The sequence below is a fragment of the Vidua chalybeata genome, chromosome 3 (assembly GCF_026979565.1).
Source record: "Vidua chalybeata isolate OUT-0048 chromosome 3, bVidCha1 merged haplotype, whole genome shotgun sequence".
NCBI classification, from domain to species: domain Eukaryota; kingdom Metazoa; phylum Chordata; class Aves; order Passeriformes; family Viduidae; genus Vidua; species Vidua chalybeata.
In genome coordinates, this window is record NC_071532.1 from 21901723 (window position 1) to 21929667 (window position 27945).

The following is a 27945-nucleotide window of genomic DNA, read 5'->3' on the forward strand; positions in this document are numbered from 1 at the left end:
TTTTGCTTTTTATTATAACTTTCCTTTGAATACAGTGTCATTTGTGCTTCTGATCTCTGACCAGACATCTTTTTTAAAAAAACCCAGAACCTCAGAGTCCTCATGTAAACCCCTGGCCTACAGTAACTGCAGCTCAATGATGTGATGGAGAAGGCAGGTTGGATAGCATTTTACTTTAAAAATTATTTCCACAGGAAATGATTTGATTTACATTTTTAACGAAATTAGTTCATTCGCCAACTGGTTACAAAGGCTACATTGACTTAAAACTCTCCACACAGGTACTTCCTTCCTATTGCACTTTTAGAGTAGGTTCAAGTCCATCACAGAAAGGTTCTTGCAGCCCAAGTGGATGGATGAGTTTGTGATCATAAATGCACATAAGATGTCTGTAGCAACTGGATAAAAATTAATCCTGCAAAAGCCGAGATATACTGAAATGAGACCAATGTCTTCAAACCAAGAGCCGTTTCCTAGAGTTGTGCACACGGGAGCCGGGTTTGTGGGCCCGGCCAGGCGCTGGAGGCAGGGATCCTGCGCTGGGGATGTGCGTAGTCCTTGGGGCCGGCTGCCCTCAGTCCCTGGGTGCCGGCGGAGGCAAGTCTCTGTTGGGAGGAGGAGCATAGTCCCTGGAAGCCTGCGGGGGTAGCCGAGGGCCTGGAGGATAATCCCTGGGGCCAGGAGGGCCGAGGGGGCGGAAGGGAGGATGCCCACGTGGGTAGCCTCTGGAATCAGGGGGAGGTGGGAGTGGGCCAGGAGGCAAACGTGGACTAGGTAAGAAATCTCTTCCAGCTGGAGGTGGCAAGGGAGGGCCACAACCTAGAAGGAAAGGAAATCATGGAGTTAAATGAAATTCTGCTTTAACCTAAACAGAGAAGCTCCTGATTAGTTCCTCAGTTTGTCATTTTCTGGAGCAGCTCTGGAGTGGATCACTGTCACATGCAGGACTTCAAAGCCCATAAATTATTATAGGGACTTTTGGCTATTAGTTTCCATTTTAGAGTAAACAAGGAAAAATACCTTGGCATTAAGGAGGCTTGAGAAAACCCACCCAGTCCAAGCTTACTGAGCCAGCTAAACCCCATGAAGCGTGAGGAAGCTGTGTGCTTAGGAAAAGCAGATCTGGGTCCTGCAGTTAGGCTCCAGGAAGTGAAGTGTCAGCACAGGGCCCTGCAGCCGTACCTGGGGGCCCAGGGAGAGGCCGAGGCCCGAAGTGCCCCCGCAGAGGAGGAGGTGGCGGTCCTGGCGGTCCATAGCGAATGGGTGGCAGCAGCGGAGGCCCCATCACTGGGGAGCTCATCAGAGGTGTCCCAGGGAAAGGAGAGGGGCCTTTGGCACCAGCGTTACCCTAGGCAAGATGAGGTTACACTTCAGTGAGTTACTGCAGCAGACAAGCACTGACACTGCTGAACAACCTGACCACTCACCCAGAGGCAAACAGGTACGAGGGGAAAGAAAGAAAAATGACCCAAACACACTCCAAACCACATTAACCACGCAGAAAACAGAGACAGCTACTGCACCATCATCATCCCTTCTCCCAGAACACTGCTGGCACTAGCCAGGAGTGAGTGGTTTAGAGAGACAAGTTTGTTTAGATGAAGCTGTAGTAAAGAAAAGTTCAAGCTCTGTTGAGGTGTCCATGGTGGACACCCCTTTGGTAAAGGACCTGGAACTTTGAATTATACATGGAATTATGCTTAAACACCACAAGTAAGTCAGCTACTTAGGATTATTGTTGTAGTCACTCCAAAGTGTTTGCCCACAGTCCTTAACAAGAAACATCTTCTTGCCTCAACCCCACAAAAACCAAAGAGCAACTGCTCATCATTAGAGAAGCCCTTTGAGACAGAGGAACCAGCCCTTGGTTAGTTCCACAGAGCAGTTGTTATTCAGCAGTTCAGAACACCAAGCCTGTTACTCCTCTCCACCAAAGCAGCATCACCATGTCCAGCCTTGGAATACTCACTGCAGCTGGTTCCATGGAGGAAGGTGAATCTGTAGTCACACTGGGGGCTTCAGACTCTTTGGGAGAGGGTTGCTTTTGGGTTTTTTTTTTGAACAGCAAATATGGATAGTGACAGGATACAGACAAGACAGAACATGATACAGTTAAAGAAGCAGGAGGAAGTACAGTGAACCATGTATTAAAAAGGCTTCCTGAAGGCTGGGGTGTTCTCAACTCACCACTCCATCAATTGCTGTGGAAGGGGAGGAGGTTCTTGGCTCACTGCTGATCAGGGATGCCACAGCAGGCCCAATATCTAAAAAGAGAGCCATAAGGAATAAGTAGGTAGGAATAAGTGTCCTACCATGCCTAGAGTAGGGAAGGTGGGTTTGAAATTGCCTTTTTGAAGGGAAAGAGTAACAAGTAAGTTACAGTTGGTTGCAGACCACACAACTTACCAGGAACTGACATCCTTCCAGGTAGCTCTGGAGGCCTTCGTGAGGCAGGGGGGCCATCCACCATTGTACCTTAAGGGAAACAAGAACCCCAGAGACCCTAAATAACACAAGCCTGAGCTATTTCTATTAATAAAAACCTACTACCAATCACTCGTTAGTGTATTAATAAAGGAGGCATCAATATAAACATTCCTAGAACCAATATCTGACCTTAGTGTTCCTGGGTTGGTAGCCTAAGAGGGAGTTGTCAAAAAAGGGTAGTTTCACTGCTTACCAAATTCACCCCTCACACCTTCCCTTCGAGGAGCAGAGAGGGGCCGGGCAGGGACGTCAATCATCTGTGTGGGGGATGGATTTCCTCCACTCACAGGTGATGGGCCAGAAGAGCCATCTCTACTTAAGGGCCCTGTGCCAAAGAAATAAAACTACTTGATTTACTTTTCTACAATTTAGCACAGGCCTATGTTTTTATGATGTACTGACTCCAAGACCAAAGACTTTGGGAGAACCAGCAGCATTTACCTCGTCGTGGTGGGATCTGGCGGTCAGGTCTGCCTGGAGTTGGTTTTACAATGACTGGTCTTTGAAGCATGATGATTTTTTGGTTTACCTCTATTAATCTGATTTTGGAAAATAAAGGTCTCTTATTATTATTATTCAAACATCACATATGAGTTGTATCTATTATAATGTAACAAGGCAAACTGCATTGCAAAATGTTAGAGTTTTCACTAAGAAATGTTACTTTAACCATCAAAACACTTTAACAGTAGTTAAAATTAGTAACTTAAAAATGCACTGCACATTCTGAGCTTCTTCTCCCCCAGGCAACTCCCAGCATGTTCAAAGAGCAATAGAGAGGGTCTGTTCTGTACTTACTTCTGTCTCAGATTGGCTGCTTCTCTTTTCTCTTCAGCCAGAGCTCTCTCTGCTGAGCGGGCAATGAGCTGGTAGGGAAAATTTCATCAACTGCATTAATAGCACCAATGTGACATCAAATACAAATTGCTGGCATCAGAAAAGGATGAACATTCTTACCCAGTTGTCATGTGCCTTTTTCTCATGAGCAGCAATCTGAGAAGGAAAGAAGCCATTTAGTTTTTATCCAACTACCAGTATTTCCAATAACTCACCACAGAGCACTGGAATGATGCAGAAAAAGATGACACAATAACCAGCAAGCAAGAAGTTTACCTGGTTTTTGTAAGATCGCTCTGTTTTTTGCAATTCTTCTTCCATATCTTGGATCCTTTGCCTGTACAAAAGGAAAAAGAGGGGAAGGAGAGACATTTGAATAAATTTTTCTCAGTAGATGAAATAAAAGGAAAATCAGAATCTTCAGAAATTCATGTTACTTGTAAACTTTCACTTCCTCGATGGCTAGCACGGCTTTTTCATCTGCAGCACACAATTTCTGCTCCTTCTCCTGACGCTCATACTCCTCCTGGGTTAGTTTTCTGCATAGGGAAAAAAAATGCACCATATAGTCCAGCATTCTACAGCTATTATAACTCAAAATCAAGGTATTCCCCTGCCAATGACAGCAATATCAAAATCTACAATAGTATGTGAGGTCTCAGACACAAAAAAGAGATTTTTTAGAGAGACAGAAATCCTGTCTCTTGAAACCAGCAGACCTTTATACCTTTGTGTATAAAACGTTAAAATTACAGAGTTGACTACAAAGTTTTGTCAGCTTCTGAAGATCTGCCAGAATCTATCAACTGCAGACAGTTCATCCCTTCAGATCCTGTAGTTTTCCTAGCAATGCCACAGATTGCAATCCAGATTTACAAAGGTACAAACAAGGAAATCCACCAACCACAGGAAATGAAGAAATGGATGTGTGGTGAGAAGGGGCAAATTTAGGGCCCAGGTGACAAACACATTCAATAGTTATTAACCATGTGGGAAGCTTTTTCCAAGTAGTCTCCATACCAATTCACTGCACAAACAATTTCCACAGTCTTTTTATAACTTCATGGTTCTTTTTTTTTTTTTTTTTTTAGTTTTTTTATATTATTCTGGAAGTATTTAAGAGATCTATAGTGTGTTCCTAACTTACAGGAGCTATCCCACAAAACCAGAAACATTTAAGAGCAAGTTAACTATTGTTAATAGCCAATTCAACATAGCCCATTTCCTTGGCTAAAAGTCAAAGCAGTTTTCCAGAAAAAAAAATTGCACAAAGTTCTTCACTCTAATCAAGAAGCACTAACAGGCAGTGTCATCTCCTGTATGTTTTGGAAGGAACAGAAATTCTTCACAGAGGTCAAGATGAAGTTTTCCCTGAAGGGTGGTTTACCCTCCACCTCTCCATTCTAAGTTTATTACACATGGATTCATGGAAGTTACAAGGTCAGGCAGTTTCACTACAGCCTCATTTCCACCCCTGTGCTTCCCCCAACCAACACACTTAAACCATACGAATTTCAACTGCTTCTCCATCGTAATTTCAGCTTTTCTACAGAATTTAGCTGAGAATGTCCCCGAATCCTATTCTCAAATTTTCCCCACAAAACTGAGATGGTATTACAGACATTTCAGTAAATAAATAAATTAATGAGGAATGAAGACATACAGAGCAGATCCTCACCAATGGCAATTCATTCCTATCAGCTGCCATCACCAATTCAGCCTTCATTTAGCCCTTTGAGAATGCAAGAAGCTCAGAGGCTGAAATACTGAAGTTTCTACACTATGAGAATTAGACTCACTGAACAGAAGTCAGAGTAACAGAAAGAAATCTTAATGGCCCCTATGTTCTCCTTGACACTCCTGGATGATGTAACAGAGCAACCACAGAATTTGCAGACCAAGCCACCCACCCACCCTCTCCAGAAGTTTAAAAGTAGAAGGCAATATGGTGTGTGCACAGTGACAGTCTTTTTAGAATCTCTGGAATGGTAGCAAAAGTAAAGAAAGGATACCAGCTTCAGCTGTATTGAAAGAGTAGCCAGCACTCATTCCAACCACAACTTCCAAGTTCTTTGATCCTTCTGAGCGAAAAGCATTTGGACAGTGCCCATGATACAAGAGACAGAGTAAGGAAAGGCTTACTTCTGGAGTGCCATCTCCTTCTGCTGGTACAGTTCACCAAGTATCTCCACTTTCTGCTGAAGAGTTTTGCATTCATTTTCCAGTTGAGTTTTGGCTGACTGCAGCGAAGAGGAATCGTGTTCCAACGTTTTTATCTTCTCTGTTGGAGAAGCAGTTGCAGTAAGAACCATGATGGCCTCTTACATGCTCTGTTTCTTTTTAAGCCACCAACACCACTTCATCCAAGCAGTTATTTTGTTAAACCTACCTTCCAGCTCGTGTCTTGCTGTTACTTCATCATTCAGTTTGGATTGCAGAAGATTTCTGTCTTCTTCAACTATGGATAACATCGTTTTGACCTGAAAAAAGCAGCAGAGAGTTTATGATCATAGGCATAGCAGTAATGTGACTGCATTAATTAGATACTTGTGCAACATACCCTGGAGACATCCATCATCTGCTTAATCTGAGTCCTCATCTTCTCACTCTCAATATCTAAAAGAGGAAAATATCTTTGTTTTCCCTGCTTTTTAATCATGATCAAGTAGTGGACAACTAATAAAGGTAACACTCCCTACACTTTAATCCCAACATCCTTACATGGTCAAAAAAAAAAAACAAAAAAAAAACAAAAAAAAAACCAAAAAAAAAAAAAAAAAAAAAAAAAAAAAACAAAAACAAAAAACACAAACAAACAAAAAAAAAACCACAAAAAAAACCAAACCAAAACAAAAAAAAAAAAAACAACCCACCCCAAAAAATCAAGAAGTGGGAATTTCCAGCCCACATATACTTTAAGTAGAAAAAAGGAACAAAAAAAGATTTCAAAACCAGAGATGCCAGAGATGCAGCAAATACATGTGCAACATCACAAATGACAAACTGCCTGAATAGCTTTGAAAACATCTATTTTGGGCTTTCAGGTTTAAAAAATGTGATTACCTAAATTAGTTATTTATCTAAAGGAAAACAGAAAGCTCATTAAAAATTCATATCAAAAATAAATGTACCAGAACAACAAAGCCAAGACTCTCAGGTTTAGGAATGCTCTTAATTACTAACCTTTATACACAGTCTTTACAACTGTGTCACTACACTCATGAATTACCTAAAAGGTAATCTAAAAGCAATTATTGACCTTGTAGCCAGTTCCTCCCTTCAGTTAGGTATATTTTGTGTTTGAGGATTCAACCTGGCAGCTCTATATGCATGGATTCCTCTTGTTCCCTCTCTAACATGCCATGAGCAGAGCACCACATGATCCTCAGGTGGGATAACCATACCTGGCAACTCTCCATTGGCCAGATCATCTTCTGGGCTCCATTCATGCCCTCTGTCATCCTTCCTGGCCTCTGAATCCATGTCCAGCTGCTTCAGCTGCATAATGCAATTGGTTAAAACCTAGTAAAGAAATCAAAGGTTCAACTGCCCTGCGTTTTGTGAAGTATGACAGAGTATTTTATGATGCATAATATTGAAAGCAAGCTGGTTACAGAGAACCTACTTCAATTTCATTTTCTTTGTAGGCAAGGGTCTCTTCTATGTCCTTCTGAGATTTCTGATACAGTTGAATCTGCTCATGGAGCTCAGAATGCCTCTCACTCCAACCTTCAGCTTCTTTTAGCAGCTGTATGAAGCACCAAGGCAAGATGATTACTTGCTATATTTTTAGTGCATGGTGTATGTAATTAAAGCCTATTTTACTACCAGCTCTGGTGATAACTGATCACCATGGTTTTACCCTTTATCACAGATAAAGGGTAAACTTCAGTTATCAGGCTCATTGCTGTTCCACTGGCAGAACTGGATGCTGGGAATCTTTCTGCAGTTTATTATTAGGTGACTTTACAAATTTGACATTTACTCAGCTAACATCCCAACATCAAACTGCTCACACACCTCAAAATATGAGGAAATTAATTGCAGTCCAGAAGTAATCAAAACACATTCCTTAAAAAGCCACATACTTCACATATGAAGAAAGAAAACAGATATTTACAATTGTTGTAAAAATGGCCTGACATTCCAGGGCTAAAACTCTTCCCCATTATCTTTGCTTTCTGAAATACTTTCTAGCAATTCTTCACCATTACCTCCTTGAGCCCTGATCCCACTGGCAATCTCTCCATCATGCCTTGACTACCACCTCAGCACAGACTTCCTGTCACTTTGCTGACAAAAGCTGCATCAGGGGAACTGGCAAAGCCTTCATACCAGAGATGTGGCTCAGCTGCACAAACAGCCTGTGCAAGCAGGCACAAAGCATTTGAACTTGGTAATAGAAAACGTGGAATTCTGCCATGTTAAGAAAACAGAGACATGCTGAAGCTACACTCAAAAAAACTAGGAATAAAGGCCAGATATTTTGTTTGAAAGACAAGGTTGCCTGGCCTGGGCATAACTTACCTGCTCCTTGCTCTTTTTCAGTCTAGCATTCTCTTCCTGCACATGAAGAAGCTCAGATTTCACCTTTTCTTCACTCAGTTTAGCTTCATTAAGGGCTATCTGCACCTACAAAGGAAACAAAATGGAGCAAGAAGACAAAGTCAAACTATAGTGGAGCAACAGCTACAAAAAAACTGGTTAAATGAAAAAGAAAAAGGTATATATGCACAAACAACCTGCAACCTGCCAAGCCAGCATTTTCTTTTCCATAGATAAGAATTTTCCTGGTACAAAAACTTGTGACTGTTGAGGGTGTGTAAATAATTCTTTACCTCTGAAAGCTCTGCAGAATGCATAGTGATAGTTTCCTGAAGCTTCTCCAAGGACTTCTGGGTTTCAGAGAGCTAAGAAAAAGATGAGCAGTGACTTAGTGTTATCCTGGCACAAACCTCAGCCTGAGTAATTATTTAACCTGTGTCTTCTGGAAGCATAAAAGCAAAGTCAAAACATGAACTAACTTCCATTTCAAGCATCAATTTGCTGGCAGCAACATAGTTGCACTACCTTATCAACAAGGTAAGGAATAGAAACAGTCAGCAACATTTGAATAATCTTCTACCCCTGACTCCACCTGTCTGTGGCCAGGAAGTTCCCTGTACACCTGTGCAGTCCACAAGAGAGGAACTGCTATCATTAGCAGCAACCTTTGACCAAAACAAGGCCAAAGAGCTTGTTGATGAAAATCAGGCTTTAGAAAGAAGAAAGAGAAAACAAGTATCTCTGGACAACAAGAAAGAGGGGCAGCTCACACATACAGTAGAACTAAATGCTGCTCTGAGTACAAGAAAATGTCTCTTCCCAACGTGAAGCCTTCAATTTATATTGCCAAGGAACTTCCTGGCTCCAGCTAGGAAGTATTAGAGTAGCCCATGATTTGAATGCAGCTGTTTGTGTGTGAAAGCACATAACCACACAAGTCCATCAAGATCTTAAAAAAAAAAAAAAAAAACCAAAAAAAACAAACACCATAAAACCCCAAAAAAAAAACAAACCCCAAACAAAATACATCAATAGATTAATCCTTTGATCTTGGGATAAACCTAAAATTTCGTTTAATCTCTCTTCTTGAGGTGGCTCACCTTGTTTGTTCTACTTCTATCTAACCCATCAGGTCATGACCAGCTTTTAGGGCACATCAAGCTAATGACAATGTAAGACACAAATGTAATTGTTCTAACCTTTTTCTGTTTCTTCTCATTCTTTTTTCTCTCTGTTTCAAGCATGGTGTGCAGATTTTTCACTTTGTTATCTAGCTGCTGATTTGCTTCTTCCAATTCTTTGACAGTGTCCTTAAAAAAAAAAAATGGTGTAAAAGACCAACCTAAAGCAAATTATTTTTATTTGTATTGCTGCTTTCAGTACAGAGAGAGTTAACTTTCTTTTACCTTAAGCCCCGCAGTTTCATCTGAGAGAATGTCTTTTTGTTCTTGGGTCACTTTCACAGATTCCTTTGCTTCCTTTATCTAAACACAGAAACAACCACACAGAACTGAGGAAATTATATAACAACATAATATGCAGTACAAATAGAAAATAAAAATATATTAGATGTTGCATTGACTGTGTAATTAAAGCAATAACAGAAAATTAAGAAACAAAGGACAACTTAGAGCAATACCTTTTGATCATATTCTGACAACTTTTCTAAGATTTCTGTTTTTTCTTGCAGAAGGTTTTTAATCTTTTCAGCAAGTTGTTTTTCAGTCACTAGGAAGAAAAAGAAAACTTACAGTAACTGTACTTCATATACTGGGGGAAAAATCAGCTATCATTACTATCACTTCAAGGAATGTTTTCAGGTAATAACTAAAGCATAAATCAGGAGAGTGTTAATTCCTTGGCAGTCAGCCCTTTCTGCATCTCCAGCTTTCACCTGAGGTAAGGTTTGAAAACAAGACAGTAAAGCTGACACAAAGGTCCTGCATTCGCTTCACAGAAGCTGCTCCCAGAACCCAGAGCAGAGTGAGGTGCTGGCTACACACACCTGAGGTGACAGCGAGGACACTCAGGGAGATGCCACACCTTCCCTAACAACCACCTTTCTGCTCTATTCAAGATGAATGTTTCATCAGCAAAGGTAATAGGATGAAAGCTTTGAAAGATCTACTGGCAACAGAGACAGTCAGCTGGGAGACAGCACCTAAGCTGCTCTGCTTAGGCCTCAAAAGGGCTGTGACCAAACAGCAGCCTTCAGGCATGCATTTGCTTCTCACTCTAAATAAGCCACCAACCAACCCTTAGGATTCAGTGAAAATCATTAACATACTTCAATTATTTTATTGCAAGTTATTTAAAAACCACCCAATTGTTGTTATTTTTCAAGTCCTAAGCCACCTTGGTCTGGATCTGACTGCCCCAAGCACTATTTGCCTCACAGCAAACTCCACAGCACAAGGAGCACTGGTTGTTCCAACTGCATCCCACAGAGTGGGATCCCACTTCTCCTTTTCCTCCCACACAAGGACTCCTGGGACAGTGAATTCCAGGCCTTTCCCACTCTGGGAAAAGAGAGACAGCAAGTGGCTGCCAAGGTTCAAGATAGCTCTCAGCAGTTTAAGGGAAGCAGCAATCCCTGCATTAGCTTGGCCTCCCAATTTTACTACTGTCATTAAGAGAGGATAACAGATTTTTATCCTTGGGACTCCAAATGTAATCTATGTTTTAAAGCATTTTTGTCACTGTTCCTCCATTTTGGATAAAGATTTTAATAACAATGTGGCCTGTATCATGCTTGAAGAATATTTATTTGTTCTGATCTTCAGTAGTTTCTATCCAGCATCAAAGGGAAGAGTATTTGGGTGGTGGAATTAAATCCACGTTCCTCAATTTTTTAGGGAAGGTTGCTAAGTAATTTCTGCACCACCAATACCAATATTCTTCCTGCACTGCAGAAATCACCTCATAGATCTAAGATGGGCTTTTTCCAGCTCATTAATTCTGCGTTAACTGTGTAGAAGGAAACTGCAGTATAGCCACAGTGAAACTAGAAATGAATGACTGGTAAGTAAAAAGTGAGGGAGGAAGAGACAGAGTTCCTATGAAGACAATTCTTCCATATTTGCTGGAATTCATAATTGAATAAAAAATGCAATCACCCTACTTCGAATTTTTTTTCCATTCAGTACACTTTAATTTTATAAACCTGAAGCCAGAGAAAAACTCATGTAAAAAGGGATGTGCTGGCCACAGGAATGCTTGCATATTTATATCTACATTTAAGAGTGTCTCTTTACAACTGCACAACAACCAGTTTCAGGCTCCCCCCAATCCAAAAAACAAAAGGAACTAGCTCCTGCTTTCTGAGAGAAACAGCAAGCAAAGGCAGACCCACTGCTGGTCAGAAAACCAAAACAAACTCTGCCCATGAACCAGTGGTTCACATTTATTTTAAGCAAAGTGGAGCTTTTCCCTGCCTTTTATTTTACAGGTGCAAGCTGCATTGTTTCTCCTGATCAAAGCATTATCAAAGGCAACATTTAAACCTTCAGATTCAACTAAGTATCATCTACTGGCCAAGCTTACACTGTAACCTTGGACTGAGCATTCTCCTTGAAAGGGAGTGAAGATGGATACTTGGTCCTCTGAAACATAAATATTCAGAACTAATGCCTAAGCATCAACTACGCTGAAAAGCAGAGAGAAACTTACCTTGATATATTCTACTCTTTACCTACAGAAGAGAACAAACAAACAAAAATATTAGCCATAAAAAGTGATAAGTGAAAAATGTTATTAATATTCCCTGTGAAAAAAGTGACTACTTCCATGCAGGTTACAGCGGCATATGGAAAACGCATCTATCACTGCCAAGGAGTGTTGAGTAACACTACAAATGAGCTTAAGCTGTTTTCTAATAAAAGCTCCCAGGCTAAAGCCCTGCCCAAGACCCTTAGTAAACTTCTGTTTACTCATTCATTAAAGGGACACCGGTAACTGCCCACAGCTAATTTGCACAGAAAATGAAGCCATTTTGTATCAAACCACAGCCACAAACTTGCAAACAAACAAACAAACAAACAAATCTTGCAAACACAAAAAAAAATCCCTTGTACCCTAGTTGTGTGCCCTCTAAAGCACTAAGTTAAGGTGACAGGTGCTTGTTTCAAAATTAACACCATAAAAGTCCACTTTCAGAAGCTTTTTTATGCTGTTCTATTAACTCTGTTTTTTGCATTTGAAACTGACCCAGTGTACTCCACACCAAAACTAAGCAAGGGAAAAAAACTATCAATATTCTAACAGAAAAGACGTAGTTTTCGTTTATTTTTGTCAGGCAAATATGAAGTATTCCACAAATTACTAGAACATATCGTGACAAAACTGGACAGCTCTAAAAAAAATTTGCCTATTTGATTCTCACCTCTCAGTTCCCAAGGAAAAGCACTGCTATAGTTGAGAACTGGTGATAAGACTTTTTTTTGTACAGAAAATTATCCATGTAGGAATGAGGACAAATGGAAGAGGCTCTCCAATGAGAATTAATATAATGTTTTTAGGCTTCTAAATGCAGTACCTGCAAGCAGCTGGACAACATGAAGTACGGAAAAAAACTGTTTGTTTTGGATATAGCCAGCAACAGGTTCAAGCACATGGAAGGCTTCTCATTTCAAAGATATGCTGACCCTTTCCTCAGCCTCCTTTATTTATATCAAACTCCTCTATGTTGCTTTTGAAATTACCTCTTACAAAGCAATCTTCAATTAGCAGCTTATAGAAAATGCTTCTTAGCACTGCAACTTACTTTAGCTATTCAGCCCAACATTTAGTTCCCATTAATGCTCTAAACCGAAAAAGTAAAAACACAAAAGACTACATATTGCTTTGACTCCAGTAATGCTGAAACAGTTTAACCATACAAAGGACCATTCAGTTAGTGAAACATCAGCAGGCTTGCAAGCATGAAGTATACTCACTGAAAGGCAGGTTCTCCAGAAAAATACAGCAAGTGTGACAATTCCCACTAAGGCAGTTATAATAACAGGCTCCCATGGAAGTCCATGGAAATCAGGCCCAGGACGCATTTCCTCAGGCAGCGTGGCGACCAACTGCAAACCGACAGCAGTGACAGCTATGAGTGTGTTTGCATTAAATACTGGGGTAAAACAAGCAGTCTGACAGGTGCCTTTATTCCCCCATAAAACCAGAGAACCATCTGGAGGTTTCTTGCAATTTTTCTGCAAACTGAAAACCGAAAATGAAGAAAACCACAGAGCAGCCTGGTGCTCATATTTCAGTGCAAAACTCCGGAGTACCAGAAGGACACCTGACAGTGGCAGTCTGATACCAAAATGAGTACACACTGATGTGCACAATTTGTGTTACACAGCACTGGTAGTCATTTGACCTGTTTCCAAATAAAGCTATAAGGATGGAAAACTATAGGAAAAAAAAAAAAAACCCAACCCAAAACCAGTTTTACATCTGGATGTCTGTACCAGTCCAGAGCACATGGCTCAGATCTTCTCCCAGCTGCTCCCCCTCTGCTGTCAGAGGGTCATATGCCATGAGTCTCCTCCTCTACCTGGAGGTCAGAAAGCACCTGGGTAAGGTGCGAATGCTTGGTACAGGTTAAGGGGCTGATAGTGACACGGCATGGCGCTCAGGGAACAAACTGTGCGAGCCCACACGGGAGCAGCTGCCTTCTCCCTTCATTTCCTCCTACTTTCTCTCTCTCCCTACCCTCTCCACAGCCGGCAGAAGGGGGGACAGAAAGGAAGGCGCACACCTGCCCCTGCAGAGCCCGGCCGGGGAGCGAGCTCTCCCCGCCATCCGGGCAGGCCGGCAGCGATCCCTGACGCCAGCGGCCGCCTCCGCTCCCGCGGGATTGCCCCACATTACGGGCCGGGGGCGCGGAACGCCAGCCGCCCTCACGGCGGGGTACGCCGGGGTGTCCCCCTCAGGGACCAGCCTCGCTCGGGGGAGGTGTGTCACCGCCCGGGTCGGGCCGCGGAAACCCCTCCGCCGCTCCTCACGGCCGGCCCGCCCGTCCGCCCGCCGCCGTTTCCCTGCCCTCACCTGCAACAGCCTCCGCCGCCCCGAGGGCTCCTCCACCGGCCACCCGCTGCTGCCCGCGGGATCCATGGCGGCCCGGGAGCGCCAGGCACACGTCAGCCCTCCCTCCTTCCTTCCCTCCCTGTCTGCCTCCCTCCTTCCCTCCCTCAGGGCCCGCCCGCCGCGCGCCGCCCCTCGCGGCCTCCCCGCCCCCGCCCGCGTCACGCGGCGCGCGCCGCCGCCACTCACCCGCCGCAGCAGCTCCCGCGCCTCGCTCAGGGGCCCCCGCCAGGCGGCGCCCGCACCGGCACCTGCGGGGCGAGAGGGGAGCGGCGTCACCGCACGGCGCCACACGGGAGCCGCCTCGGCCACCGCGCTGGAGGACGGCCCCGGTGCACCGGGGCACTGGGGAAAGAGGCAGCAAGGCCTTGGGAAGTGCGCTGATATTCCACAGGCGGCGTTAGGAGGGGTGCCGCAGGACGGGACGCGGCTGTGCGGTGGCACGGTGCCGAGCCTGCCTCAGACAGAGCACACCCAACTCCTCCAGCCGTGAATCAGAGCAGCAACACTCTTCAAGTACTAACCGCGAATCCTTCCGATTAGTTCCCAGCAGTATTCACAGAACCACAGAATATTCTGAGTTGGAAGGGACCCACAGGGACTGTCAAGTCAAACTCCTGGCCCTGCACAGGACACGCCCAAGAATGACACCATGTCAAACACTCCTGATCTCTGTCAGCACTCCATAAGTACGGCAAAAGCTTTAAACAATCTCCAGCTCTACCCTGGCCTGAATACTGCCCTCTCCTCTTGCTCCTGCTGCTGCCACATGTCCAGGCCAGCAGATTCCACAGCCACCTGCCCAGCCTGTTGTCACACCGCAGAACAGCAGCTGTGACCAGCCATTCTACCATCGTCCGCCTTGTTTACTTCCCAACACTTCTACCAGCACTCCTAAGAATTCCTGCCAAGCAGCATTTAACCACATTTAAGGAAAAAATGGAAGATGGTCTAAAATACAGATGAACATCTGACTGCTTAACCAGCAAGTTATCCACTAGCCATTTAAAATTCCTTCCTTTTCTTGCCATTCAACCTAGACTTTTCTTCAAATCTTAGAAACTGCTCAAAAGCACTTGGCCCTGGAAATGGTACAGCACCTCAGCAATGTACAAAAGCTAAAGAAGATGTGCCTGGATTTTTCCTAAATGCTCAGTGGAGAGTGAATCATTAAGCATAATCAGAAGTGAAGGCAGAACAGCAAAGCTGAGAGTAACACTGAGAACACAGTCAAAGATTGTTTCATGCCAAAACAGAGCCAGGAAAGATGACAGTAACAGGATCCCTCCTTGGCATAACGATGAGACAGAACTCTAGCTCCAGGGGGATAAGGCCTCAGCTAGAGGGAGCCAAACATTTCTCCTACTCCAACACACAGAGAAATTATTGAGCTGCCTGAGGGTGAAGCTACACACCACCTTTCCTGGAAAGTAATATGGCCCAGAGACATGGGCTAAAAAAGAGCAAGAAGAGAGGGCACATGATCCTATGGGCAGTCCCGTCTATAGAAAGTGACCTTTAGTCTGTCAATCCCTGCAAAGAGGCAGAAACCTGGGCTGATGGTGTGCTTCCAGAGATTTCTGCTCTTTCTCCACTACCATCCTGACACACAGTCCACAAGCCAGTCATCTTGAGACACAGTCCACAGAGCTCTAACTCTGACACTCACAAGAGCACCTTCCTTCTTCCTACATTGCAAAACCATAGTAGAAAAACTGCTGTGCTAAATTAGTAATACAGTACTGCCACTAGAGGGACTGTCACCAATCAGGGGAAGCCATAAGGATTACAGCAACATAAAATGAAAGTATCAGTGAAAACTCCTGCTATTTGCCTAAAAATACATTAAACCATGCACGTCTCCAAGAGAAAAAGAACAAAATAAGCCACTTCCAAATGGTTACCTTCAGTAATGTGTTCACTGGCACTGTCTCCTGAATCAACTGACCCAAAGGAAGTATCTTCCAGGAATGATCCTCTTTCACTATCATACCCTTCTTCAGCTTCTCCATTATCTGAGAAGTTGGCCTCTTCATACTCAGGTAGAACATTAGCAGCCCTCTCCTCCTCAATAGGCTGCTCTGGCCTCTTATCTTCAATGAGCTGCTGAAATTCCTCATTGCCCTTGTCAATGGTATTTGGGTTTCTGGTGGTAACACTGTCATATTCAGCCTCTTTTGCACCATCTGTGACAGACAAGGAGATATGAATTAAGCACTGAACTAATGTGTATTATTACTTACTCACAGCTGCCTTCAGTGAAATGCTGCAGGTAACAAAGCTTTCTTGACACTTTTTAAATATTTCAGCTTGTGTATTGCTTCCAGTATATTCTTAATCAACTTTCAGTAACATCTAATTAAATGTCTGTATGAAATTCATGCAAGATATCAACCACTGACCTTGCAGTGAAATACTGCAAGGTGAAATATTTGCATCATTTGTGACCTTATCAGAAATCACATACTTAACATGTACTACTGTAAGAGGAGCTTGGCTAAAAGTGTATCTTAACATCTTGCACACTAATTGAAAACCCAGCAAGTTTGCAAAAGACTCTACCTCTGGTTCTTGCCCAATCAAAAGATGTGTTTGTTTGGTATAGCTACTTACGCACTCTTTTATGAACGTGGGCAAAAATATGATTATAAGGACATCTGAGACTTTAGGTGCCTGGATTTAGTACCTGGACTTTGCATTAATCACCAGAGCTCTCATAATCAGGTGATAATTAGTTCAGGAAAAAAAAAAAACAACCCTCCAGAAAATTCTGCAGATTAGCATATGTGAATCCCTTTTTCTTAAGGACGTACAGACTTGTCCTGAGTGGGTCCTTACGACCATATCCATGCATGGCTCTCACTTATCTTACACAGAACTTGGTCCATAACAACAGGTGTGCTGAACTCAGTATCTTCTCTTAGGATTTGTCCCTGAGCCACTCTCATCACAATGTTAAACACATGCATTAAAAATAAGCAAAATCCCAGGTTATTGCACAAGACCTCTTTCAATTCTACTCACTCATCCTCTTCTTAAAGCTTCTCTGTGTTAGCGTTGCTTGAGACAGCGTTTTACTTCCATTTCATCTATTTATTAACTGGTTTAACATCCTACCTTGAGTGTACAGCTGGTCATCTTCCTGTTCTGGAGGAGAAGCAAGTGGGACACTCTCACCAGCAGATGAATATTTACTTCTTAATGAATATATTAACTCTTGAATATCATCCATCAGTGCACTCTCCTCATCATACAAATCCATCTCCTTCACCACCTCCTCCTTATTTTCTGCCACCCTGGAATCCAGAACTTTTCCTACAACATCCATAATGCTTGATTCTGAAAACTCCAGTATCTCATCCAGAGCTTTCTCCATATCTTCATTATTTTGGCTTGCCTTCCGAGCAAGCTCCATCTCCACCTTCATGTCATGGAACATGGCTTCAACCCTAACCACGTGTTGGAGTCCGAGGTACTTCTGTAGGCGCGTCACACGCTTTTCATCCAGGAACTCTCTCATTATTGGGAGCCGCTTCACAGACTCACTGAAGTCTGTTACCATGTCACTGGTGGCTTCTGAGCTGTCTGCAGGGCTGGGGACATGTGCGTATTCCTGGTGGTCATTTCTTGTTTGGTCTAAATTTTGCACCTTATTTGAGTCTTTCTGTGAAATGCCCTCTGGGAGATGATCTTTCCTCTGGTCAAAGTCATTGCTGTCTTTTGTGTGAGGAAGGAAATTATGTTCTTCCACAGTTGATGGGTCCTCAGGTTCAGAAGACTCCTCATCAGCTTCCGTGACATGTTGCATCTCATCCAATTTAGCATCTTTTCTCAATGATACATCAACTTCTTTGTTCTCAGTTTCACTTGCGTTTTGCATGCTAATTGTTTTATCCTCCTTAGGGAATGACTTTGTTTCCTCTCCAGTTTTGTAAGTAGGATTTGGGGCTCCTGAAACAGCTTCACTTAGTTCTTCTAATTCAGGATTTGTATTTTCACCTAGTGTATTATCCTGGGCATTTGCAGCCCTTGCTTGTGACAGCTTTGCACTTGCTGCATTCTCATCTTCCAGTAGCTCATCATCGGCTTGTTTGAGGTCAGGGTCATCTTCAGCATCTGACTCTTCAGATTGCAATTCTGCTCTTTGTGTTGTTTCTTTAGCCAAATTTTGGACAAGATTTCTGTCTGATCCTGCATCCTCAGGATGAGCAGTTCCTTGCCAAGTAAGATTATCTGTATTAGTGTTCTGCGTGGTGCTTTTTGATTTTTCTTCAGGGGAACTTTTCTCAGTGCTTTCTTTAAACACTGGCATCTTGCCAGGACTTCTTGAAAGTTTTTCATTCACATCTGCCTCTGAATACTCAGTCTCATTTTCCCATGGCCTAGGTTGCTCAACAGCTCCACTATAGCTTGGGTCTCCTTCCCCTGGAGGGGTATCTTCCAGGTTTCTCTTTTTTATTTCCAGTTCTTTGTTAGAAGAGGCAGGATTTTTATTTTCATGATCAATTTTCCCTGCTTGTTTTAAATCTTCTTCATGTTTGAGTAGTTCTTTCTCCACAGCAGGCATTCCATGCTCCACTTTCTGTCTCAAGAGGTCAGTATCTCCTAGGTCACCTTGAGATGCATTTTTTACGTTTTTCACTGGTTTGGCTGGAACATCAGCTGGAGGCTTGTTCTCAGCTTCTCTCTTCTCCATTGTTTTTTCCCATGGTCTTTTGTGCTTTAAATCACTTTCCAAGGACTCCTCCAAAGTTTTGTCCTCAAACTGTTCCTCACTTTTCTCTATTGGAGCAAGTGGATTTTTTTCAGGATTTCTGTTGATATCATCATCAGATGGTTCTGAAGTATCTTCCTTGTTTTTAAGAAATGATTTGGACTCCAGAGCACTGCCTGGACTAAGCAAAGCATGAGGATCAGGCACAGCTGTATCTTTCAGTGCTGCAGAATGTGACTCTGTTCCATCAGTGAGCTGCTCTTCCAACTGTTCAGTTTTGTTGGCTTTTTCTTTTGAACCCAGATCATCTGTACCCACAGGTTCCTTTCCAAGGGTTTCTTTGGAGAGATCCTCAGGCTCAGTTGTTGCTGGTGCTTCTCTTTTACTAATTAGCACCACCTCCTCCTGTTTCTCTTCTGTTTGTTTAGATTCAGACCTGTCTACACTTACACTGTCACCCAACTTCCTGCTCTTACTGAAAGCATCCTTAAGAATTAATGCATCTGAATCATGTTCTTCCCCATTGTCTCTTTGGTTATTTAGCTTTGTAGCACCTTTTGCATCTTCATCAGGTTCATGATTTTGTGACTCCACATCATAGTTTCCATCATCTTCTAAATCCACAGGGGATGTAATTTCATCCTCTGCCATAAAAGACAGCAAGGGGATTTCTGCAGACTGATCTGCAAACTCTGGTTCCTCCTCTTCATTGTGAGGATTAATGCTCAAATCTTCATTTAAATCATCTTCCAGTGATGTAACAAGGCGAGTCACTTCATCATCTGATACAACAGCATCAGCAGTTGAGCCAAATTTTGTTTTTAAGTTCACAGAGAGCTCTCTGTTTAAAAGTGTATAGGCATTGACTTCATTCTCTTGGTCAAGTTGGCTGATTTCACCCTGAGGAATACTAGTGTTTTTGGTATTTTCACTTTCTAGCCCTTTTAATTTTCCATGTAGCATTCCTTTCAAGTGTTCATGTGTAATTTGATCTCCCTGAGAGTTTTCTTTGTGACTATTGACACTGGAGTCTCCCCCAGTATTTTCAGTTCCTTCTGTAAGAGAATTGTCAACTTTGTCTGTCAAGACAAGGTTTTCCTTTTCTTCTTCAGCGCTTCGCTCAAGATTGTCTGTCTCCAAAGCACCAAGGGACTTTCCTCTATCAGTCTGTTCAGCCTCCTTATCTTTCTCAATTCCTTCCGCTGGTTTTGTCCCTGGAACACTCGATTCAGTTTCCCCTTCATTTGCTATTGTCTCTTGCAATGACTTCAGAAGTTCATCCACATTATAATTATCAAAGTCATCCCTTCCTCCATCAAAGCAAACAAAGTCTGTTTCCTGAAATGAAAAACAACATGCAGTCAAAAATATTATTTTCTTTATAGCAGTGATGAAACAAAAAGCATTTGCCTACTTAAAGAGAGATGCAGCAGCAAAGTAAATTATGTTAATCACATAGAATTGACCCCTTGAGTCCTTAAGCGAAACTCTTTCTGAAATCAGTGGAGGTTTTGCCCAAGGACTCAAAAAAAACCTAAATAAAGAGGTTTTGCAGGAACAAAGTGTAAGGCAGCAATGGAGGTGACAGTATTATGCTGCATTCATCACCATATGTACTGAACAAAGAACAAGTCTATTGCTGAATGCCAATGAACAGAAGAAAACAAATGTTGCTAAGCTTGTGTGTCATGACCTCTGTTAAATGGTGTCCCCTTAAAGGACCAAGTCCTCCAAGCAGGAGCTCCCTGTCATGCAGTTTCTGAAAAATAAATAGAAGCAGTGCAAGACACAATTTCATAGAACCATAGAATGGCCTTGGGTTGAAAGGAGTTTAAAGGTCATCAAGGTCCAACCCCCTGCCATGGGCAGGGACACCTTCCACTAGAGCCGGTTGCTCAGAGCCCCATCCATCCTGCCCTTGAACACTTCTGGGGATGGGGCATCCACAGCTTCTCTGGGCAACTTCTTTCAGTACCTCCAAAAAATTTCTTCCTGATATCTAATCTAAACCTGCTGTCTTTTCAGTTTGAAGCCATTCCCCCTTGTCCTGTCACTACATGCTCATACATCTTTCTTGTAAGCTCCCTTCAGGTACTGGAAGGCTGCAATTAGGTCTCTCTGGAGCCTTCTCTTTTCCAGGCTAAACAATCTCACTTCTCTCAGCCTTTCCTTGTAGGAAAGGTGCTCCATCCTTCGAATCACCTTGGAGTCCTCCTCTGGACTCATTCCAAGAGTCCATGTCCTTCCTGTACTGGGATCCTAGAGCTGGATGCAGCACTGCAGGTGGGGTCTCACCAGGGCAGAGCAGAGGAACAGAACCCCCTCCCTTGCCCTGCTGGCCACACTGCCTTGGATGCAGCCCAGGATTCGCTCGGCTTTCTGTGCTGCAAGCATGCCTAAAGCTACGGCCTCAAAAAGGCTTTACTGACACAACTCTGGAGTTGCTGCTATTAGTGCATGAAAGCCAGTCATGTGTGAAAGGGCTGCAGGACCAATTCTAGAATCAAAGGGCTGAGTGTACCCAGTTTTGTTTGTTTCTGACAGTACTTTAAACTTGGAAAGTTTGGGAAATGAAGCCATTTTGATTACACACCAGAAGGCCTATGCACAAGCCAGCTAGCAGGACATATAGAGGTCAATCCAAACAGATTTCTTTAGAAGAAAACCATATCATTTAAGAAAAGAAAGGTCAATGCCCACATTTTGGGCTGATGCTTTCACACCCATCCACATACAGAGCTGCACAAACATTCTACCCCTGTAAATGCATGTGCACCTCTGCAAGTATGTAGCCTGCATACTAACAAAAAAGTCACTAAAAATCACTAGTATTCCCAATTTCTTCCTTGGGAATTTTACTGAATGCCAAGGTAAGAAACAGTAAAACCCCAACTGAAGAACAAGTAAGACTTACATCTGTTGGTAATTCTAGCTCCTCATTGGAATAGTTATGATTTATTTCAAGTAAATCCTTTGGAAAATATCCAAAATCACTTCCAACCTGCGAAAACACAAACAAAAAACAGTAAAGAAGGTTTAGAAATGATATGACTATCTCAAAAATTGCACCAGTAGCAACACCAGTAGCAACTATGTTGAACTGACTCTCAATTATTCTAAATGAAGTTTAAGACAGTGAGTAAAAGAAGACCAATTATGCTTTGTTTACACCAGAGTTTTCACTGAGGTTTTACATTTCACAATAGCCTTGTGAGGCTGGTTTAAGTTTTACTGTTCACGTTTTAAAGTCTGACTTATAACAAATTATTAGGAGAGTTAGGAATAAAGCCCATGCCTTCTGGCTTTAGCTGCTATTGTGGAGGCACCAGAGGCACCACACACACCTCAAGGATTTTCTCAAGCAGCAAGCAGAAGAGGATCCTTGACTAATAAGATTTACATCCATACACAATATTATAGCCCAAAATACACTCACCTTGTAACGTATGGAAAAAAATTAAAGCAGATTGTAGGGAAATGCAAAATTGCATCATTTTAAAATGCAGAATGAATAATTTAAAAACCTGTGTGGAAAATATACCCCCTTCCTCTGCGAATGCATTGTTTCTCTTCAGTGCCTGACACAAGCAAAAATCAGTCACAGAATAGTGATTTTCTATGTGCTAAGGCAAGGCAAACAGTGGAAGACAATAATCTCTCTTATCACTCACCAGATATGATCTACACAGAGTAATGCTCACACTTGAGAGTTCTGACAACAGCTGCCAAGAAGCCAATATTAGTAGCATGCAATCACTACACTGATTAGATAATTGAGGTAATTAGAGTCTGGTGGAAACACCTAGAAAGGTACAAAGTTCCTAGACAAGCAAAATATCTGGGGAAAAAAAATAAAGTTGGTAATTTCCTCAATCATTTGTGACAGGAGAAAGATAACAATTGCCAATTTTCTTGAAGAGTTTGTGTGGGGAGAACACTCAGCTAAAGTTCAAACTAAAAAAGAAACTGGGTATGGGATATTAGGGATACACAAATATATTGTTACACTGATAGCACAAACAGGCTAACCTTGCTTGAAGCTTTCTAGATTAGTATAAAAAAAACAAAGAAGAAATTACTATCTAGTAAATAACATGTACTAATAATTTTGGAGGTATTTGTTTTGATATGCAAGCAAAGTAAGCACTGATACATTACAGGACTTCCTTTTTAAACTATTTCTCATTCAGATCTTACCTTCCATAGTTGATATCTCTGAAGTTAGTTTCATATGTATCAAGAAACCCCAAACTGTTCCCTCCCCACCTTTTGTAAACACATACTGCTCTCTTACTGAAAACAGATCATGTATGCATGTTTATTATTGGGAATTACCAACGGGAATGGGAAATTCATTTAGACAAGTCATATCAAAAGCTTGTCTTTGCATAGTACACTAGAGTTTAATTGTAAATTGGCTTATTTCTCTCTCTAAACTTGAACTCCAGTTTTTAAGGATCTTTCTGAAAACAAAAGTTAGAGCTTCAAAACCTCCTTACAGACTAATCTCTGTGACAACCACTATAATCAGGCATCACAATTTGAAACTCCTTTATTGCAATCCAAGCTGCTGACCATACAAGTCCTCTGCAGTGACCCAGTTTGCCACTTTTGTGGTTTATAAGCCATATGGGATCTGCCTGCCCAAAATTTCATCTGCTTCTCTCCTTACAAGTTGTCTCTTGTAAGGGGAAAAAATGCCTCATTGTGCAAATAAAGGAAACATTCATTCTCTATAGACATGACAGAGGAAAGGCACTATCCATGCCAAGTGTATAAGGGAGAAGTATCCACTCTCGTCCCAGCTAAAAAGTTGTGCATGGACAAAACACGCGGCTGTGCGTACAGCATCTGGCCCACCTGATGCCCACGTGTCATAGGCAGGTACTGCAGAGTCACTGACCAAGAAACTACACCCTCACATCATCTATCAGAAAACAGACAGCTGGGGATGATCAAATCTTTTTAATCTTAAAGCCCACATCCCTAAAGCACAGGCATCACAGGTAACTAAAACTTCAGAACACAGGGCAAAGAAGAGCTGGTTTGCACCTGCTGATTATCAGCAGTGTTAAGAAAAGACGGTATTGCCCTGACCCTCTGGGTCCTCCAGAAATACTGTCTTCCTGTTTTACTTGATTTTATCCACTCTGTCTTCTTTTCTACTAACCTATGTACAAGGGTTGAAAACAAACAAATAAAAACAAAACAAAAAACAACAACACAAAGAAGCCACAATCTGCAGTCAAGTCCATTTCTTGTAATATGAGGAGGCCAGAAATGGTTTTCTCAACCTTGAATTAAAGGTATTAAGTTCATCCCTTTGCCATAAGATAAAATAACAATCTTAAAGTGCCTTTCACAAACTGTTTTGTGAAAAAGCGGCAGGTTTTACTTGGAATGACCTGAAGTAATTCTGGAGTTTTGGACTCTGCTAAAATGAGGGCAGAGTGCAGGAAAAATGCACAGGAGTCTATACAACAACCTGATGGTGTAAGCAACACAAGATTGATGCTGAAGAGGAGACTGATTCACAGCAGGACACTGTGCAGAGGACAACAAGAGCACCTGATATGCTCTATCTTTTGGCTTTGGGGGAAAAAAATCAAGCCTTTTCCTTCAACTGATTTATTAATGAAATTCATAACATAAAATGACTGTTAAATAAGGGTCATAGAGTATTTTCCAAGCATTTGGCTTTGCTTTACTATTGAGGTTTAGAGAGCTCTGCCCAAAAACTACAGGCCATATAATGTACAGAATATATATTACAGCTGGCTTACAGAATTTTTTCACATGCAAAATACCCAGTGAACATAGTGTGTGCTCTGTAAGTAATTTCGTATTCAAGACTGGCATCACAAAATAAAGGAGTTATTTTGTCAAAATACAACGTTTGCTGGCACAGGGAAAAAAAAAAAATCAACAATGGCTTGAAAAGGGTGGAGTGAATTAGAAAAGCAAAGGCAAATAAAGCCTAGTCTCAACTGCTATAGATTTTTCAGCCTTGGTGAAAGGCTCCTTTTCTTATCAGATCATCTTCCTTCAGGTCAGAAATACTATTGTGTTTCTCATGGCTCCTTCAAATTGATTTTGGAATTAGAATCTGTATTTATAATTTGTTTGAAATAAGCCCCAGGCTGCATTAATTGAAGCTTCTCATACACACATTCCCCTGACCTCTGCTCACACCTGACAATCAGAACTCCAGTTAGCCCTTTCATAGCCTCTATTCTGCCCTAATAAATCCTCTCCACAAAAAAAAAAAAAAAAAACCACAAAACTTTTGGGAATGGAAAAAGGCAGTAGGGTACATGGATGGGATCAAATAATGCACACAAAGCCCACATGAAGTCACGCAATAAGATTCCAAAAGGGCCATGGCAGAAGGTAGCATGCCTTCCATTGGAATTCTTTTGATGGCAGACCTCACTGGGTAGCCTGGTTTTAATTAGCAAGTAGCAGCTTCCCCCTGGCTCCAAGACTTCACACAGCAGGCACGGCTGGCCTGCATAAATCAAGCTGCCCAGCCAAACCTGGCATGGGAAATCAGGCTGCCCAGCCAAATCTGACACAGGAAGTCACTATACAGGAGAGACCCCAGTGCTATCTGTGAGTCAGGGACCGGAGCAGCCGTGCCTGTACCCTACTCAAAATGCAAAGGCAGGCACCTCTGACCCCACTGCAGTGCTTCCATGCTGGTTGTTGCAGTGTTATGATTAATGCAGCAGCAGTCAATCCAAGAAGGATAAAAGAAATAAAGGTTATAGCCATCAACAAAAAGGAATCAGGCAGCAGTGCCCTAAAAGGAGCACTGAAAATCGTGTAACACAGTTGAAAAATGACAACAAATAAAATGTCATATAAATATAAAATAAAATGGAGCTTGGCAATTCTTTCCAACCTGCCAACTGCAGCTTTTACTTTAATCTCAAAGCAAACATCCTTTCAACTTGGAGACACACCTAACTGTTGCATGAGCTGCCTATCAGTGAATAATTAAACTGAATATTAACTCAGCAATTACCTTAACCTGCTGTCTGATCTTGCAGCCTACATTATACCTTGTTAGAAGATGCAAAATTGGCCCCACGCTGCTACTCTGCATCTCGAGAACTGGCAGCCCTGGAAACCTGTACCAACTAATTACCCAGATTATTTATGGTACAGTACATGTCAGAAGGGAATTACCAGCATGATAGAATTATTAACTCTTCTTTAACCACGTGCTGCAGTTTTTCTATTCACTTCTGTATCGTTCTAATTGGATTCAGCTCCTACTGAGAGCTTGTCTGTCCATGCCCAGCCTGAAATGGTTACAGAAAGTGATACATCCTGATTTTCACTAAACCACTGGTCCCACAGTCAACACCCAGGTGTGGTTTCAAGCACCCTAGACCACTGTCAAAATTGTTTATCCTTTGTAGAAAACCAGAGTAAGAAAGGAGGCTGAAGTAAACAATTTGGACACTAAAAAGGATGTAGGGGAAACATGAGGAGGAAGCAACAGGGACTAGGTCTAAGCAACCTCTGGATTGCCAACATTTTCAAGGGAAGCCCACAAAAATTGCTCTTCCTCCATGGTATCTCAGTTCTGCCTCTGCCAGGCAAATAAGGTGCTTTCAAAAGTCGAGAGGAGCTTTCTACGAAACAATTGCAAGTATGGAGATGGTCCTTCCCCATTAGCAGAAGCCTCTCAGATTGTCCAAGGACGCTGACTCAGAGAAGGCCACTACTCTGCAAGCTGGTACAGCACAGCTGAGAGAGACAGACCTTTTAGAAATCAAATTTACCTTACTACTTTCTAGTCTTATTGCTTATTTTTCCTCCAACTCTGCATGCAGCTTAGCTGAAAAGGGGAAGAAGGCAGATGAATATTAGGATGAGAAGCACAATTAAAACATGCACATGCAGTGATCTTTAGCAGGATTACCGAGTGCAGGATGAGACCATGTCATGGGAAAACAAGCACAGGCTTAAGCCTCCCTAAATGGGAAGGGAGGCTTAGCTTCCAAGTGGTCCTGTGGCCACCACCACTGACAGTGCTGCAATAAGAGGTTTTCAACACAAAGGTAGTTTTCTAGCAGTTTTTAGACACATTAGTGCTGCCCATTTTTCACAGCAGTGAGGTTTGATCAAACCTCATCCCACTTCCCAGCAGCCTCATGACATAGCAGCATTCACTGTGTTATTTAGCCTTGTTCAAAACACCAAGCGTTCTCTTACAAGGCAAAAGGAATGAAAACAGATTACCAAGAAGAGCAAACAGAAGTAATGCTTTACAGTACTTACGCTTCCAGCCCAAAGCTCAGTGGATTCTCCTATTAGTTTATAATATACATACACCGCTTCTCCCTTCTTAAAATTTACAAAGCGACAATCCGGACCTTTAAAATCCCGCATGGCCTTGCCTCGGCACATTAACACTGTCCAAAGAAAACACAGAGAGGAGTATGACTTTAAAAATAATTTACATGAAAAGTGTCTTTGCTAACTGGCAGTAAACAAGACCTCCTCGCATGCACCGCTTTGCTATTTTCCAGATTGGGTCAAGAGATAAGAAAGCAAATTGAAAGTATAACTAAGAAATTAATAAATTAATAAAATATAACTAAATTGCAAGTATAACTAAGAAATTTTTAGCTATAATTAACACAAAAAAACCAAGCCAAGTTGTAACTAAAAAAAAAAAAAAGCTAAGTTATAGCTAAAAAAGTAAAGCAAGCATTCTAGTCAAGAAAAGGGTTTGACAAAGCACTGGAGAACTACACTTCAGGGGTGAGCTATGACGCTAATTTTTAATGTTAAATCAGAAAGATGACATATGTGTCCCAGCAAACTGGTCCTGAAATTATCCCAGAGAATACCCAGAGAGCGGGTTTATCACGAGAGAGCTCTGCATGGAGGGTGGGGGGAAAACCAAACACGGAGCTGCGGGTATCTGAAAACTTGGCCGAGCAGAGAGGGACGGCGCGCGCGGGCGTCGCGTTCCCGTTTCCTCGATTCTCCCCAATTTCCGTGACAGAGCCGGCGGAAGGAGGGGGCTTAGGGAAGAGCCTCCGGGCGGCATCTTCGCCCACAACTCCCTCGCCGGGGCCGTGCCCGCCGCCCCCACTCACTGCTGCACTCGAGGTCGGCGCAGCGCTTGCGCTCGGCGAAGCGGCGGCCCAGGTCGGGCGCGGCGGCGGCGGCGCAGCGCGGGCCCGGAGACGGCGGCGGCAGCAGCAGCAGCAGGGCGAGCAGCAGCCGGGGCTCCGGCAGCGCGGCTGCGGCCATGTCGGCGAGCGCCG

At 42.7% G+C, this 27945-nt stretch overlaps 1 protein-coding gene across 2 annotated transcripts; it reads right to left on the bottom strand.

Moving 5' to 3' along the window:
- Window positions 1-153: 153 nt before the first annotated feature.
- MIA3 (MIA SH3 domain ER export factor 3) lies at window positions 154-27931 on the bottom strand. Of its 2 annotated transcripts, XM_053938541.1 has the most exons (29): window positions 27775-27931; window positions 26948-27081; window positions 21570-21656; window positions 17059-19993; window positions 15846-16127; window positions 14131-14192; window positions 12804-12935; window positions 11539-11560; window positions 9509-9597; window positions 9276-9353; window positions 9069-9179; window positions 8163-8234; window positions 7852-7956; window positions 6950-7072; window positions 6729-6846; window positions 5885-5940; window positions 5714-5804; window positions 5467-5605; window positions 3762-3863; window positions 3601-3661; window positions 3445-3480; window positions 3286-3353; window positions 2929-3026; window positions 2681-2812; window positions 2407-2475; window positions 2188-2264; window positions 1970-2041; window positions 1183-1348; window positions 154-819 (listed from the first exon to the last, which is right to left on the bottom strand). In XM_053938541.1, the coding sequence occupies exons 1-29, from the start codon at window positions 27929-27931 to the stop codon at window positions 575-577; spliced, it is 5919 nt and encodes a 1972-aa protein (XP_053794516.1). In that variant the 3' UTR covers window positions 154-574. The 2 variants fall into 2 exon arrangements, with proteins under 2 accessions (XP_053794516.1, XP_053794517.1); XM_053938542.1 differs by lacking the exon at window positions 1970-2041.
- Window positions 27932-27945: the final 14 nt, after the last annotated feature.

Coding starts and splice junctions, on each gene's coding strand:
- MIA3 (XM_053938541.1), bottom strand. CDS start 27,931: ATGGCCGCAGCCGCGCTGCCGGAGCCCCGGCTGCTGCTCGCCCTGCTG. Junction 3,481..3,600: donor AGCGATCTTACAAAAACCAG/GTAAACTTCTTG, acceptor TTTCCTTCTCAG/ATTGCTGCTCATGAGAAAAA. Junction 3,354..3,444: donor AAAAGGCACATGACAACTGG/GTAAGAATGTTC, acceptor TTTCCCTACCAG/CTCATTGCCCGCTCAGCAGA.